At 49.8% G+C, this 17,537-nt stretch overlaps 1 protein-coding gene across 1 annotated transcript in view; it reads left to right on the top strand.

Annotated features, from left to right (window-relative positions):
* PTPRF (protein tyrosine phosphatase, receptor type, F) overlaps positions 1 to 17,537 on the top strand; it is a gene marked incomplete at its 5' end in the record, with an annotated part of 196,489 nt that overhangs the window by 122,927 nt on the left and 56,025 nt on the right. Inside the window, 5 exon segments of the mRNA XM_009869044.1 lie at positions 2,038 to 2,619; positions 3,178 to 3,311; positions 4,099 to 4,243; positions 9,492 to 9,797; positions 12,731 to 12,924. Coding sequence (XP_009867346.1) covers positions 2,038 to 2,619; positions 3,178 to 3,311; positions 4,099 to 4,243; positions 9,492 to 9,797; positions 12,731 to 12,924 — 1,361 coding nt within the window.

Below are 17,537 nucleotides of genomic sequence, written 5' to 3'. Positions count from 1 at the left end.
TTCCTGCTCTTCTTACAGTTGATTTGTACCTCAGATTTCCACAGATCTGTCATCTTTTGAGTCTGTTCTTGCAGGCCTCTTCCTACACTGTGGCCACCTTTAGCACCATGTTGCTGCTCGAACAAATTACAGAATTGAGTGTTAGCCCTCTCTGACCTGGAGATTAGCAACAAATTCTCCGTTTCCTGGTGCTAGTCAGAGGATGCTTCTACCCTTAGCTGCACAGCTTTCCCTTTACTCCCAGCAACTGCTAGTCAGTACTTTTTCCAGCCCCTCTTTTCTTACAGACCGCCGGGGTTGCCCTGGGTATAGTACCTACCCAAGAGAGTACAGAAGAAAGGGGCATGATCAGGAGGTGGTTTGGATATGGAGGGAGGAGGTGGGAACTGCACCATTGCACTGATGGTTCCCGGTATCTGATGGTTCTCTTTGTACCTGGGACTGCTCTGCATTGCCGCTTCTTTGGCTGGTGTGTTGCCCACCTGCTGCCCCAGGACTGCAGAGACCCTCAGGACAGGGAGCAATCTGCTCAGCTCCTTTAGCTCTTTGCCTTCCTCCTTGTTTCTCTGTCTTTTCTGTGCCTTCACGCTGGATGTCTTACTGCCTCTGTCCCAGCTCCCTCACCCAGTGTCGCTTCTCCTGTGCTTGCCAGAAAGCAAACTGTTTGCTGGGCAGACAGGAGAAGCAAGATAGCACAGAGCTGATTGCAGTAAATGCATCAAAGGTACCAGACCTGCTTCTTGCTGACATGCAGGCTGCACACCCAAGAGCTGGCAAGAGTCAAGCTCGTGGCTCTCCAAAGGAAAGGGTGGTTGAGTGTCATCTGTCCTTGAAAGCCTGAGGGAGGCTGCTAATTTCTTGGATGCTCTAGGAAATGTGTTGCTTCAGGCTGTACTGCTTGGCAGGATGCCATTGCCTTCCCTGAGTCGTCCACCGGTGGTGGTGTGGTGTCTGGATGTGGGTTGCATGCCCTTCCCTCTCATGCCAGTTCAGCCCTCAGCAATTTTTTCAGTATTCGTGTTGCAGTAGTGCTGGAAAAGTCATCCTCCCCAGCACTCGGAGCAGGCATGCTGCTATACTAAAGAGCCTGCCCTCCTCACCTGAACCATGCGGAAACTGGAAACCTGATGGCTTTGCCAAATAATGAAGTACTTGAGGGTCTTAATTTGGGCTGAGCATTTTTCCTAGTTCCTCATCAAGCACAGCTGCATTACAAGTCGCTAATGACTTTAACTAAAGCGGTTCGTAGGAGGTTTAAACTTACTGTAGACTTTAATTCAGTCATTGTCTTAAAGTATTTGTGTACTCTGCAAATCTCTCACACACTTTCTCTGTTCTTTTGGTTAAACGGCAAATCTGGAACTGTTTGCTTGCAGTAGTTGTGTTCTCATTAACACTTCAGAGCTATCAGTGGCACAGAGTTCTTGTGTAACAGTTTATTGTCTGGTTGCAGTTTGACACACCACCCAGTGAAATAGTGGATGTGAAAGTTGGTAATTTCTCTGGCTGTATCCCTCCTGCATGTACTGTAATACTTACAAGGCATTTCTGCATCCACCCATCTAACAGCACTGTCCATGAACTCCTTGTGGCCTAAGGTGCTGTCTCTGTGAAAGCAGGAGCGTAGCACCAGATTACCTGTGGTGCTCTGATTGCTTTACTGTATCCCTTTGTAAATCGGCTGTTCCCCTGGCTTCTGGGGCCAGCCCAGCCCAGCAAGCACCTTCCCACTGCCAACTGAACCCCCATGACAGAAACATTCCTGCATCCCCGTTGAATTACCTTTATTTAGCCTGCTGCTGGTAAGTGCGTCAAGCACGTCTAATAACATGATTGCTCTGTTTATCCTTCCATTAAGAACCACTTCAAGCAATATATGGTAATATAAAAATGCATGTTCTAGAGTATGAAATGATTTCTGCCTTTTAAAGAAGAATGTTAATGGGAGGTGGCAGCTCCATTTTTATCCCTGTACACATTGCAGGATTTCAGCTGACTGAATTATTTAAATCACACCTCTCTGTCTTCCAATTGCAGCACTGCCAAAACCTCCAACAGAGCCATTAGTGACTGAAACGACAGCTACTAGCGTGACCCTCACCTGGGATTCAGGCAACTCTGACCCCATTTCATATTACGTCATCCAGTACAAACCCAAATCCTCAGAGGGTCAGTTCCAGGAAGTGGATGGTGTTGCAACAACCCGCTATAGCATAGGTGGGCTCAGCCCCTTCTCGGAGTATGAGTTCCGGGTCATTGCAGTCAATAACATTGGCAGAGGTCCCCCCAGCGAGCTGGTCGAGGCCAGGACGGGAGAGCAAGCTCCTTCGAGCCCACCCCTCAAAGTCCAGGCACGGATGCTGAGCGCCAGCACTATGCTGGTCCAGTGGGAGCAGCCGGAGGAGCCAAACGGACAGATCCGAGGGTACCGCGTTTACTATACCACCGACCCGCATCTGCCGTTGAGCATGTGGCAGAAACACAACACTGACGACAGCCACCTCACCACCGTGGGGAGCCTCATCACAGGGACCACGTACAGCATCCGCGTCCTGGCCTTCACTTCGGTGGGAGACGGACCCCCTTCGGACATCATCCAGGTCAAAACGCAGCAAGGGGGTACGTATGGAGCGGAGCGCCGTGGCTCCACATCCACCGCAGTGGTGTGCAGCTCAGCAGTGTTTCTGATCTGCACCAGGCACTGCAACTGCACTTAGTGCGCCAGTGGTTGCATGTCAGAGTGGCATCCCCACCCCACAGCCATCAGATTTAAGCTGTCAGCTCATCTTGGGGAGTTGGTACCAATCTCTGTACGGGTAACCCAGCCCATGGTTTTGTCTGGGATACAGTGGCACAAGGTCCTCGGCTTGGATGTTGGCACCTATGTAACTGTGCCAGGTCCTGCTGGGGTCTGAGTACAGGTGCGGAAAGAGGGAGCTGGGATGCAGTCAGGGGCTAGAAGTGCACTTGATTCCCATGGTCACCTGCCTGGTTCCCAGAGATGCTTTGTTGTTGCCTGGATTGTTCCAAGAGCACAGTACGGGGGCAGAGGGAAGAAGGGAGGGTCTGGAGGGAATGAAAGAGGATCCTCGCAATGTGAAACACAGACTCCTCAAAGCTGCACGACTTCTTTCCCTGCATCTGCCTCCTGGCTCTAACCATGTGTTTGGTCCCCAGTTCCCGCCCAGCCAGCTGACTTCCAGGCAGAAGCAGAGTCTGATACCCGCATCCTGTTGACGTGGCTGCCTGCCTCTCAGGAACGCATCACCAAATACGAGCTGCTCTACTGGGAAGGGGAGGATGGCACGCAGGTAAGGATCCTGCCGCTCGTCAGCAGCACTTGGGGCCAGACATCACAGTTCAGCAGCTTGGGAAGTGTCTGCTTGAGCTGGGGGAGGAACAGGACTGTTTCTTCCAATATGTGTCTGCAGCTCCAGGACTGGTAGCACTTAAGGAGCTGATTGAGGTTGGCCTAGAGGGAGCCCTTCCACATTTAATGCCAAGTCCCTAAAGGAAGTCCAGCATTCTAAATATATCAGAAGTGGTGCTGGCTTCAGGGCAGCACAATGAGAACTGTGCCATGGCGGCATCGCGGTGTGTGTCATGGTCTTTTCCGTCTCCTGTGCTAATAGTGGCATGAGAGCTGCCAGAAATAAGTGCCCTCCAGGTGAAGCGGCAGCAAACAAGTTCTTTACGAGAACTGTTAGGTGCATTAGAGGTCGAACTGCTCCAGAGCAAGGGCTTTACTCTATTTTGCAGGCAGACACTGTCTGTTAGGAGGAAACAAACTCATGTGTCCTGTGCCTCTCATCTGAGCTGTATAGTTAGACCTAGCATTCCCACAAAGCTGTCAGACCGTGAGTGCAGCCTGGACACTAGGCAGTGTAGGTCTGCGTCCCCGTAGAATCCTTGTATTACACCCAGGAAGCTCCATGCCTTGGACTCCTGCAGGACTGCAGCAGGTTTGGCAGCATGGCTGTGACTTTCTGTGGGGCCAGAATGGGTGATGGAGCTGCCTGTTCCCTTGGCATTGGGAGCTGAGCACCAGCTTTTACATATTCTCGAGCTACGCCAAATAATCTGTGTTTTATTTGCCAGCAAAAGGTGGAGTTTGACCCAACCTCCTCGTATGCCGTGGAAGGTCTCAAACCAGATACGCTGTATAAGTTTCGTCTGGCTGCCCGCTCAGAGCTGGGGGTAGGAGTCTACACCCCCACGATCGAAGCCAGAACTGCCCAATCCAGTAAGTGTCTGACACTCTGCACTACTGAAGACAAATCAAAACAGTCCAGTTTCTGTCGCCTGGGCACGAAGTAGCTCAGTGCCTCTGCCCTTATGGGTCTGTGGGGATGCTGGTATGAAGTTTGCTAAAGGGTGTAATGGGGAAAGTCAGATGGAATTTTGGATCAGGGCTCCTTGGCAGAGGGGTGTACCCAAGTGGTAAGTTCTTTCTTCATGTCTCTTTGATCAGGCGGTCTGTCCCTAAGGGTAGATTCATAAAAACTGGTGGAGGAGTGAAACAGGCTGGGAAATTGCTTTGGAGAGATTGACTTGACTGGGTTTGTGCTTCTCCGTGAGTTCACTCCCATGCAGACAAGCTGTCTGGACAGGCAGCATATGGATGTTTGGTGCTAAATGTGACTGTCTCCAAACCACTGGATTTTCACCCCTTTACTCGCCATTCCAGCTGCCTGCCTTCCGCAGGAGTCCGTCCTTGGTCCATACACTTGATTGCAAGGTGAGGCGTCCTTTGAGGCCAGATTTGCCTGTGGCTGTCAGGCAACTGGAGGCAAGTGGCTGTTTGTCTGGGTCACATGAGCAAGGCTGCTGCTTCTGGGACTGCAGTGCTAGGGGAAACCAGAACAAGCTGCATCCGAGTTAATAGGCTAGATAATGAGGTGACCCAGGCAATATCACTTTCATCCTTGCTCTGCCCCATGTGATCACAGAGCAGGAGTTCGCATTGCTCTGATTGGCAGCTCAAAATGCTGCGCATAAGCAGATTAGGGCTATCAAAGGGCCCTGCGATAAGCTCGTTTTCACTAACGATTTCTGGGCTTGCCATTATGCAAAGAGCATTAAAAAGGGGGAAAAAGACATTTCCGCCTGTCTGGGATTTACTAGCTATGTGGGGTGAGCAGCTGGCAAAGGCAGCGAGCCTTCCCTGCAGGGAGAGCGCCAGCAGCTGAGAGCCTGAGATGGCCATTAGAAAGGGAGCTCAGACAGGGAAGAGCAGCTCTGCTCACGATTGGAATGACCTTCTCTTTGAGGAAAACTCAGCTTCATTAACATATCAGTCGCAGGGATTCCTCCACCTCGTTAAGTGAGCTAATGGTGTCTTAGTGCTGCACGATAGACAGGTATGAAAATGGAGAGAGGTTCAGATCATGCAGTTATAAATATTTGAACATTCAGAACAAATTCTGAATGTGGGGATTTGTATACCTATTTCAGGTAGCTTTTGTATTGATAGGCAAAGATTGAAGCAACTCTCCCGCCACTTAAATTAATTCCATCAGTGGATGCTCTTATCCTTGAACACACTTAATCAGAGACAGCTGCATGCATAAATGAGTCCTTCAGAGTCTTACAACAGTCCAAGTAAGAGAAACCTTTACTTCATGAACTCTTCCAGGCAGACATCTTCCCGTGACCTACTCCACATGCTGTCTGTTCACAGAGCATCTCATACCAGTCTGTTTTTAAGGTTGTTCCTTCACTGGCCAGTGGAACAGTAGCCAACTGGTCCTGGCTTCTGTTTAGGAAGGGAGACATGCACAGGTTTGAGGAGATCTGGCCAAAAGCCACAGGAATACCTCAGTTTGACCAGTGAAACCCTCCTTACATTGACGGACTTATGAGTTCTTCGATTTATTCACGAAATGACAGGGTCTTGGCTTACAGGCCCCAACTTAATATTCCTGATGGCTCTCTATTCTGTGAGAAAGGTCCTTGGCAGTTATCACTGGACTATTCAGTGAGGGCGACATAAACAGTCCCAGGGCAGAGTGGGTTCTTGGGTAGAGGGGGCCTCAAAGTCAAGTAGGTCTTTCAGAAGGCTCTGCTGTAGCTCATGTAGCAGATTTGTGCACATGCCCAACTTCCAGGCAGAAATTCTTTGGTCTGCACTTAGCAGCACCTCATCGGTTGGATCAGTGCCCAGTGGCCTTAGCACTTATTAGTCTGAGAAGACTATTGCAACCAGCTTCAAGCTGGTCTCCTTCTTGCAGTCTTCCTTGTGGCAGCCCTAAGAAAGGCTGTTAGATCTTGGAGGCTGACATGTTCAGGTGGGACACAAACTGCAGGGGTGGTCAGATTCCTCCTGCTTTCCAGTAGGTCCTATATTCAGGCTCTATTCCTGGTCGTAACAAACCAGTTGTGAGTAAGGTAGGAGGCACGTTATTGCTAATGAGTCACTAATGGCCTGAAGAAGGATGTCTGTATTGCTGCTGCTGGACTTTTTTTGTGGCATCCCTGCTCAGGAGTGGTGGGGATGCTTGGTCAGAAAGGCCAGAGGCATGCAGTGCCCCTTTGCACCCTTCCAGCAGAACAGCTCAGGCCCTGCCTCCCAAGAAGACAACTGCCTTCTGGGCTGTATTTGCTGCTAAGCTGCTTGCTTAGTGCTGGGTGCCCTGCAAAAGTACAAGCAAGGCTGCTTTGAGGGCCTGAGGACCACAGGGGAGTTTTCCAGGAGACTGCAGTGCCTCAGGCAGGCAGTATGATGCAGGAGAGGAACGTCAGCTCTGTGCCCACCAGGCCTCAGCATTAAAATGCTGTTCTCACTTGAAGTACGAAGGTGGGCCTTGAGGCTCATTTTCTATAGCTTAAGGAGTAGGTGGGCTGGGTGGGTGCACAGGGCTGCTGTGGGCCGGTGGGCGAGGTCAGCGTGAGTAGCCTGGAGGCAGCAGAGGTTTGCATATTGCGCATGTGGGTGCATCTGTTGTGGGGATGAAAGCTGGCCACCTAGCCTGCTCTTTGCTGGCCCCAGGAGGGACACTTCCACTTCTTTTGCATTTTAAGTTGATCCTGCTCATGTTATCAAGTTTTATTTTGCCTTCTTTTAAGTGTTAATCTGAGTTTTTGCCTTGCACATCATGTGTGTGACTCTTACCCAGTCAACAGCCAATGTTTAACCTGCCCACACTGCCAGCCAAAGCTGCTTTTGGAGAAAGAGCTCACTGCTACATCCCAAGGGGCGCTCTGGAGACCCAAAGCCAGAGCAAAAGTCTCTTCTGTGAAGGGCCTCTCTGCAGTCATTGGCAAAGGAAAGGCTTGCCAAGCTCCTCATGTCTCACCTGTTCCCGCTGAGAGATGCCACCAGGCACTTTGTCTTCCTTATGCTCTCCTTGAATTCCCTCTTGATGTTGCTTTCGTGCTGTATCTTCCTGCTCTCCTCTCTGCCGCTTCTCTGCTGATTAACCAAAAAAGTGTGGGAGTTCATTTTCTCCCCCTGCTCCTTTCCAGTATATCAGATGGCAGAACTGATCCAGCTCTGCCTCTCTCATGTAGGCAACTGTTTCTTTCCACATGTAGCTTTGACTTCTCTTTCGTGCAATGTAGCTACCGTAGCAGCAGCCTGACTCTGCTCAAGCATCATCTCTTCCAGCCCTGTCACTCCCTGTTCTCCGTCCATCTTTACTCTCTCCAGGTGCCCCAGCCCAGGCATGAGGGATGGGCCCAGCTCACTGAGCACAAAGTGGGCACTAGGTTGTATGCAGCCTGTGGCTGCCTCTGCAAGCAAGTGGGCTTGTTCCCAGCAAGCAGACATCACCGGTGGCATGGGGAGGTCCTGCTGTCTCATTTTCCCAGTTCTTCTCCTACTACCAACCTGTGCCCAGCAAAGTCAAGGCACAGTTGTTGGGTTCTTTAATTACTTGAGGTCTCTGCTGCCATTGGAAGTAACGCAGGTTGTGGGTGGGCAGACTTGTCATAGAATCATAGACTGGCCTAGGCTGGAAGGGGCCTTAGAGATCATCTAATCCAACCTCCCTGTCATGGGCAGGGACGCCTCTCAACTAGATCAGGCTATTCAAGGCTCCGTCCGACTTGGTCTTGACCACGTCCAGGGAGGGGGCAGCCACAGTGTCTCTGGGCAGTTTATTCCAAAGTCTTGCCACCCTCGTACTGAAGAATTTCTTCCTAAGGTCCAATCTAAATCTATTCTCCTTCAACTTAAACCCATTTCCCCTTGTCCTATCAGTGGACTCTCTTGTAAAAAGTCCCTCCCCAGCCTTCCTGTAGGTTCCCTTCAGGTATGGGAAGGCAGCTGTTAGGTTCCCCCAAAGTCTTATCTTTTCCAGACTGAACAATCCCAGCTCCCGCAGCGTGTCCTCGTAGCAGAGCTGCTCCAGCCCCTGGATCATCCTTGTGGCCTCCTCTGAACACGCTCCAACAGATCTATGTCCCTCTTATGGTGGAGACACCAGAGCTGGACGCAGTATTCGAGGTGGGGTCTCACAAGAGGACAGCAGTTATGCAAGGCTAGACAAGGGAACGAACCAGGCCAATGTCCTAGAGATGCTCAGCTTTGTCCGGGTTGTCTCTCCTTTCCCCGTCCCTCTCTTCCCCCCCACCACATTTGTTTCCCTGCTCTTCCCCTGCAGTGCTGTCTGGAGGTGACTGCTCCTCATCTCAATGAGCAGCATCCACTATCCGGCTCCCATTCCTCCCCTAGGGGAAGTTAATGTTGCTGGGGCTTAGAAGTTAATGCCAACTGCAGGTGTTTTCTTGCCTGGGAGGGGACAAGACCTGCCTACCTTCCCCTGTACAGCTCCATAGGCCAGGAAGCTACTAAGGTGGGTTGGCAGTTTGGCAGGCGTAAAGCAATCAGTCCCGCATACTAGGCACATGTGCAAAGCAGCACAGCCATGTTACCTTCTGTTTCCACGTGGTGGCTGGGCTCCCACCTGGGTCACGGTGCTGCTCACAGCTGATGGTCGTGATTTCAAACCTCTCCTGGACACACTCCAGCCAACCTCAGTCCACTGCTTTTTCCTGCCCTCTTTTGTTTCCTCCACTTGTCTAGGAGTGGGTTCTTGCAAGCCTTCGTACAATCTGATGTGTGAGCTTCCCCTTCTGCCACTCTTGCCTTCTGTAGCTTCCTACCTCTTCTGGTTTCCATCTGCTTCAGATCTTCACTGAAAGCATCTTTCCTCTCCCTACCAGTCTCTCTCACACCCTCCACCTCCCTTGCTGCCATTTGTTGTGTTTGGTTAAGGGAGCGTCCAGAACTGCTTTGGGAAGACGTATTCTCTGGTGCAGAACAGCACTTTTGTCTCCATGCTGTTCATAAGGCTTTCAAACGCCAGTTGACCCTACCACCATGTTTGATGATCTGCGAGGAAAGTAGGCCAGGTTGTCCAAGAGGCTACTGGCTCAACTTCCATGTGTGTGTTCAGGGCTCGGTTGGCTGGGTAAAAGTTCCTTGTGCGTTTTGGTTTGTCCTTCCACTCATTTCCCTTCATCTCCCCGCTTCATTTATTTATCCCTAGCCCCCTCCGCCCCACCCCAAGAAGTCGAATGTGTAAGCACCAGCTCCACTACCATCCGGGTAAGTTGGGTGCCACCGCCTGCCCAGAGCCGCAATGGTGTCATCACCCAGTACTCCATTGCGTACCAGGCAGTGGAAGGAGATGACAACACCAAGCATGTGGTGGATGGCATTGGACGGGAGCACTCCAGCTGGGAGATCAAGGACCTGGAGAAATGGACCGAGTACAAGGTGTGGGTAAGGGCTCACACCGATGTGGGGCCAGGACCGGAGAGCATCCCCGTGCACGTGCGCACTGACGAGGATGGTAGGTGTTACTGAATGGCTCCTTCAGCTACTGCCATGGGGTAACCAGGACTCTCCTGGCTGAGTTTTTGGAAAAGCGGGGAAAGGGAGTGGGCGAGGATATTGGCCTGGGAGTGTTTTTCAAGCAGGACAGGAGGCTGTCAGAAGCAGTGCTTTGGTCGGCTGCTCTGGGGAGTGAGTCTCTACAGTTTCCTTGGCGTGGAGTAGGGGAATTGCTCTGCTGGCCCTTGTTCTCATACGATGGTTACCTCCAGGCTGTGGGTCCAAAGTCCTGGCGTGGCCCCACAAAAGTTTTGTGTGTATTAGCAGTGCTTCCTGCATGCGTGAGGAAGCATTACGCTGCTGTGCCATTTTGACTTTGTCGTGTTTGGTGTGTTGATTTCCATTTTACTGAAGGTAACATGAGTTCTCCCAGACAAAGGCTTTTCTCACACAGTGAGATCAGGACTTGAAGTTTACTTGTTGACCTGAAATCTGGCAAACGAAAGAGGAGAAAAGAAATCCATTTGAAACTTGTAGATACTGCAGGAAAGCTGCTTCCTGCCCCAGCTTCCAGGCGAGCCACAGCTTATATAAATCTGCTCTTCCACTCAAGAGTCAGAATATCACATGTACAGAACACTTTACTGGATACGACAGCTTTAAAGAGAAATTGCTTTGTATTAGCAAGGCTGTCAGTTATGTCATCATGACTTAAGCCATTTCCTTTGAAAGTGCCAGAGCTCAGGGTGACAGTATGAGCTTCCATGGCTTCATGCTGACCCCAGAAGCCGCAGATTTAATGGGAGAAGAAAGAGCTACAGCATCCGGGCAAAGGAAGGATGATCTCTGCATTGCCTAGTCAGCGTAGCAAATTGAAACCAGACATGTTACAGTTTCCCTAAATGGGCTGCCACTGTCCCCTATATCTCGTGGCTCTGGAAGTGGCGTCTGGGAATGTTCACTGACTGCATTCCTGGGCTGGCAAACACATCTGTGTATGTCCTGCTGCCTGTATTGTTTGCTTCAGTTCTCATTCAGCAGAGTCGTAGCCCAGGGGAAGCTGCTACCCCAGAAACGTCGCAGCAAGCTCTCTCAGTTAGTTTTCGGGCGCCATGGTTGGACATTCCAGCTCAGCTGTCAGGAGTGATTTTGTATCCTTCCAACATGCTGATGCTCATTAAATACCCGCGATGAAGGAATGAGAAAAGCTAAACTGTGATCTGGAAACAAATTGAACTTGCCCTGTTTGGGTCTCGGGTGCAGCACATACTTCCCGTGATGGGGTAGGATAGTCTTCCTCGAAACGCTGTGGTCTGCGCACATTCATGCCTTTTTGTGTCCCAACATCCCTGTATCATGCCCTGCCAAGGCCTCCTGCCCTGTCTTGCCAGCAGAGCTTGACACACAGCTTCTGTCAGGCTCTCAGGGAGGATCTTGTTTTTCACTTGGACTCCCAACTGTGTATGTGGGCAGGAGAGTTTTGCTAGGGCAGGAGAGCCCTGTGGCTTGTGCAAGGTCACTGCACTAAGTGAATTGTGGATTACAGCGTAGGCTGCTCCAGCCAGAAGGTGGTAACTATTTAAGCACAGCCCCCTCCATTCCCATACCTTCAGCTGGCCTCACGGTGCTAAAATGCTCCATTCCTCCTTCCTCTATTTTATTTAATTATCTACAATTAAGAAGGACATCTGGGAAAAATAATAAATTGACATACAGTTTAAAAACTGTGCTTACCTGCTGGGTAGCTGTTTCTTCCCATCTAGTTGGTTGAAATAGCCCTACTCATTATGTCTGCTTGTCAGCTATCCATCCCTAATTATCTAATACTGATTATTTCTTGCTGGTTTGAGAATTGGGGCATACAGGGTTCTGAACCAGTAGATTTTCCCAGGCAGTGGAGGGTGGGAGGGGTCCTGCAGTAGAGGTGCTAGAATGGAGCCCAGGTCCTTCGCTTGGGTACTGGGCACCGGTGTAGCAGCAGCATCCTCCGCAGGGAGCGCACACATCTGCTCGCAGCTGCTTCAGCCGGAAGGAGCTTTCCAGGAGCAACTGAGAGGCTAATTTTTTAGCATTGACATTTTTGTCACAGTCAATGCAAGAGCAAAAAGTAATAAGGAGGTAATTTTTCCAAATGGTAAATAGGGTATAAATACATTTTTAAACGGGACTCACCTTGCAAGAAAATTGATATTTTCTGGGCAGTGTAATTTTTCATTTTATTATCAAAAAGCATTCAGCTAGCCGTGCATGAAATACAGTCCCCAGAGCTGTCACAATCCCCACAGGCCCCTTTATCTGGCTGAGTTCAATGACTGCTGTCTCTGAGCTCTGGGTTATTGTTTTAGGATGGTGCTTTTCCCCCTCATTAACCTCTTGCTGTCACAGGGGAAGAGCGCGTGTGCACTCTGGCTGGTGGCAGGTACCAGGGCTCCCCACGAGGCAGTCGTGGTGCCTAGTCACGCTACCTGGGGCTGTTGCACTGTGTTCAGATGTACGCAGAGGCATCTGAGAGGAGGTGTTGTGACAGGCAGGATGCAGAGAAGGCTTCAGAACCCCTGCCTCTGCCGCAGGGCACACTGAGCTGCAGCTCGGTGCCATATTCTTTATATTCTGGTATATTCTTGTGTTGTTCCTTGCTCTCCTGTTGCTGGACACAAGAGAGGGATGGATGGACCTTGAGTCTGATCCAGCACTTGCTTTTATTAGGGGTGCTCCTGCATGTCATTGTCATGCTCTTTCCTACTGAGACTAGCAAAAGTGCTTGGATGCTGGGAAATGGTCGAGGATATGGTCACACTGGAAAACTGCAGTATGACCTCTCGGGCAGGTCCAGGGAACTTGTGCCAGCAGGGTGTCCTTGCAGTGAGGTGGAGGGAGAGTAGCAAAGGGGTGAGAAGTAGCTGACAGCTGTTGTGTGGTACCTGCTAACTGTCCATCCTGTGTGTGTTACAGTGCCCAGTGCCCCTCCGCGAAAGGTGGAGGTCGAGTCTGTGAATTCGACTGCCATCCGGGTGAGCTGGAAGCTGCCCATCTCCAACAAGCAGCACGGGCAGATCCGTGGGTACCAGGTTACGTACGTGAAGCTGGAAAACAACGAGCCCCGAGGGCAGCCAGTGATCAAGGATGTCATGCTGTCAGAAGCACAGGTACAGTGTGGGGACCACAGGCTGGTGGGCATGGCACCTTTCCTCTCTGCACAGAGCCAGGCTGGCTGGATCCAAGTGTTTCTTGGCGTCCTCTTGCAGCTCCAGAGCGTGGGACTCAGCCCTGCCTCTGAGTTAGGAGAATGGCTTATCCCTCAACTGTGGCTTACAAATGGCTGAAAAGTGTAATCGGGAAAGGGTTGCTGTAGGAAAGATGATGTATTCGATGATGCTCCTCTCTTAGCCCTTCTCTGTCACGTACCTCTCTCTGCTTGCCACATCCTGTGCACACTCCAGCTGGAGCAAATTGTATTTTGCCAGTCAGGTTATAAAACCTCTGAGGGTTTTAAATAAGCCTTGAGTCTGCTTCTTTCCTGCTGCTGACTATGTTCAGGGCGAAACGGTCTCCTGGATACCTCACTGGCTGTGAGCTGAGGCCCTGTTCCCACACAGTGCTCCAGGCACGCTTACGCGCTTTGCTCAGCCAACCGTGTGTAGTTGCCTCTTTGCTAGAGTCCAGGGAAGTTTTGGGTTATGTCTGTGATGAAATACAACTCTTCTTTGGAGCAAAGGTCCTTCATCCTGGATGACCCGCGCTGTTCTCAACAAAGATAATTGTATAAATGAAGTAGGGGATCTGCTGCTGTTGGAAGCAACGAGTAATCGATTCAGAGCTGGCTTGCTTGAATGATGCCAAATATAAATACTGGAGAGCCGCAACGATTAATTGATCTGGCTCCTGAACGCAGCTGTGAATCATTTATACGTTTGTCAGTGGGGAGGGTAGTGCACAGAAGCAGCTTTGCTCCCCATTCATATCTGAGGGATAAAACTCAGGAATAATGTGGAAGAGGAAAACTTTAAAGAGAGGAAATGCTTTAAGGGTCCTTGCAGTGTTGTTTGGAGCACATCTCTGTTTACATTTCAGATGTTGCTTTATTTTAATCATTACAGAAGCTGCTTACTGCCCTTTACTTATTCCAGGAGGATATAATCTTCTGTGTTTTTTGAACAATGGATGCTGTGTTGTTTAGCTGGAGTTTGGAGTTAATGGGTTGGTCCCCAGTGTAGGTGGGCGAAGTTGGCAATGTTGTTCTTGTTGGTGTTTTCAAATATTTTATGCTTGCGTAGCCAGTTCTGCTTTCACTCCTTACTCATACATTTCAGAGAGAGAAACCCCATGCTAATGTGCAGGAATGAGGATGCCAGAGCCAGAAACTTTCCAAGGAGTGCTGGATTTTGCATTATTTTGAATGTGTGCATGAGGGAGGCGAGTTGCTTGAAGTTTCTGGCCCATCGGGCCACTTACCAGTCTTTCCTATTTGGTGAATTTATGTGGGAAAGTTCTTGATTGCTGTGATTTTTTTTTTTCTGGTATGTGTGACGCTGAACTCCTCCGCTGTGATTTTTGAATGAAAGTGAAGGCCAAAAGATAGTTGCAGAGAAGTGACTACTTTGAAGGAGTCATGTAGCTCCTGGGATAAATTAGTGATGACCCTGCAGGGAAGAGGTTTCACTGACTTGGCAGAAGAGATCTTTATTTCCCGAAAGAGTGAGAAACCAGGCATGACCTGTGCTTGTGATGAAATACATCTGCTCCAGAAGCTGAAGAACCCTGTAAGAGCTGCCATCTTTCAGTACAGCAGTGCGTGTCTTTGCAAACGGCCAGATCAAACTTTAACAAGTAGTCTTGGAAGAGTTATTTTCTCTGGAAGAAAACAAAAAGATTCACTTTAACACCTGTCCCGGAGGGTCACAGGATGAAGATGTCCAGAATATAGCCACAGTTCAGTACTCATAAACGTTCGTAAACATTTATAGCAGTGCACAAGGAGAGAATTAAGCTAATTAAAAATCTGTGGTTAGAGAAGAAATTATCTGGACATGTATGCAGAGTCCCTCTTTCTGCCTAGCCAGGCTGTCTGCTGGTTTTAAGTAGGTATGTACCACGTAATCTGCTTCCTGCAGGTGCTATAAAGACACTGGTATTAAAGCTGACTCATGATTTTTCCTGATTGAAGATGAGAGAGTAAACGAAGATGAAAGGAAAAGGAAAGGGAATAGAGATGTTAGCTATGCAGATAATAAATATTCTGGGTTTTCAAAACCATTTGAGCAGGAAGGACTAAAACATCAGCAGAGGAGTGGGGGCCCTGGTGCTGGAGAGATCACTTTTTATTTTACAGCCTCCTTGCCTAGGGAGAGTAATCAGTTGTTAGGAAGGTCCTGTGATGGAGCTGAAGCCTCTCCCTCCCGTCTGTGGCTGCTTCTGTGACTGATTATCTCTGGCAGATTTCTCTGTGCCTTCCAGTCTGAGCTCTCACCTCCTACTGACAAGCTGACGGACAAGCAAATGTGACCATGCCCCATGAAGAAGTGCCCAGGGAGAGCACTTGTATCGCCACAGAGCTGGGTCAGATCCTGCACCACCTCCTGGCTCAGCCAGGTCCTGTGGTGAGAAATAGCAGAAGATTAATTTCTGTGCCCTGGGTCTTAGGCACAACACATCCAAGCACCAAGAGAGCACCTTTGAAAGGGGCAGGGGCACCAGAGCAGGATCTCAGCTGCACTCCACCACTCTTACAGAAGTCCTCACCAGGTTGAGGGAATGGGGATAGCGGGGCCATGGGGCACAAGCACCAGGTTCTTAAGGGAAAGGCAAAGCCTCACCTGTTTTCCTTGATCTCCAATTCCTGGGCAGCTGCAGCTTGTCAAGAGGACAAGCCCTTCCCAAGTACCAGCCCTGCGTGGCCTCAGTCGTGTGGCATGATTGCTGGAGAGCCTGCTGCCTGCATCACTCTGGGGATGCAACATGCACATTAGCCTCACTGCTCACACCCCTCTGCAGATCCAGCCTGCCCAGGGAGCTTTGCCGTACTTCTGCTGCTGGCATCTGGCTGGGGCCAGGAAGGTCAGGCTTTGTGGAGGAGAAACTCCTTGCCACCTTCTCCTTCTGCCCTGCAGAGCCATGGCAGGGGTGAAGTGTGTTGCCTGCAAGGACTGCGGCCTTATGGGAAGATTACATGGTCTTCACAGGCAGCGCTTCTCCATCCAGTGTGCAGAGCACACGTCCATCCAGCTTGCTCCAGAAAAGGAGGAAGAAGTAACGTCAAGAACTTGAAGCTGTTGGATTGAGATCAAAGGAGAAAGGAGAAGCAGAGACTCCTGTTCTCCCTGGGCAGTGCCCACCCCAGGCATAACACAGAGGAATTTACAGCCTCCTCTTTTGCTGGGTGATAGTCGAGGATCTTTATCTGAATCTACTTGGAAAAACTCCTGGTGTGTGTGTACTTGTCTTACTAACGTGGAGGTGAGATGTGCTCTGCTTCGTAAGTGGAACAAAACGGAGAGGCATCATCCAAGAGACATTTCTGTAATGGACAGATGTGCAGTTCTGGAGCCCTCAGACCGTTCCTCATCCCATAGGCTGAGCACCTGAGTCTACATCTAGAGTTTCACTCTTGCACCACAGTCACTGGAGAGAAGAATCTGCAGGAATACCTGCTTCCCATAGCTGAGGCTGTTTAGGAGGACTTGAGTCTGTCTTTTGCAAAAGCCATGGTCAGAAAAACCAGCCATTCCCTGGCGAGACATGACTATGCCATGTGGTGTTGAAGTGTAAAATGAAATGTTAAGGCATTGCAGCTGCCATAAATACACACTGTTAGCTTTAGCACCTCCCTGAGCCATCCTGCCTTGTGCACACAGCCCTATCTGAGTTCTTTTTATGACAGCTCCTGGGCTTTTCAGATCAATTTGTCTTACTGACCAAGCTTAAACAGTTAAGAAGCAATTGAGCTAGTTTAAGGAAGGAAATGTTTTGATCTGCAGATAGTATTTCCATAATGAAACTGAATTTATACCAGGGTATTTATGCAGGCCTGACTTTTCACTGTTACTCCTCCAGCACAGATCTCAAGGCGTTTCTTTGCACTCTGATCTGATGCAAGATTAAAGTCCACTGAAACATAAGAGCAAGCAGAGTTTGAACATTAAACACTTGGTCTAAAATTCTGGTGGGTAATAAACTCCCTGCTGTGGTGTGAGAGGCTGGGAGATGCAGTAGCTTCCTGAGCCTGGGTCTGCTCCGCTGTTCGTGGCAGTGGGGTGTCACCTTCTGCTCCTGCACCGACATGGGGGCTGACTGGGGTGTTGCCATTCATGTGGCCCCCATCCGACAGGGCCATGGTATTGGAGCAGAAGTGTACTTCTGGGAGAAAGAACTACTGAGCCTCCTATCCTTCCTGTAGCAAAACTTTTGCCAGGTTTTAGATCAGCAGGGCAGAGGGTGTCACGGGCAGCCATGGTGTGGGCTGGCTGGTGCAAGTAGGACATGAACAGCCTTTAGTGACTACAGCATTTAGTGGGGGCCTTGGCTTTATAGAAGTCTTTAGGGACAACTTCTTCACTGAAATTAAATGTTAGGATAGTTTAGGGTGATAATTCTACTGCAGTCTCATGGCATTGAATAAGTGAACTATAATGAAAACTTAAAGGAATGTTTCTGCAATAGCTGCTTCCTTCTGAGTTTACAGAATAAAATAACAAGTATTTTGAAGGTAAAAGGCAACTTGTACCTTTAATACCATTTAGTACTTCTGTTGCACTTGTAGGTT

This window comes from Apaloderma vittatum, unplaced genomic scaffold (assembly GCF_000703405.1).
Source record: "Apaloderma vittatum isolate BGI_N311 unplaced genomic scaffold, ASM70340v1 scaffold735, whole genome shotgun sequence".
Taxonomy (NCBI): Eukaryota; Metazoa; Chordata; class Aves; order Trogoniformes; family Trogonidae; genus Apaloderma; species Apaloderma vittatum.
This window is presented reverse-complemented; position numbering and strand designations above follow the sequence as displayed.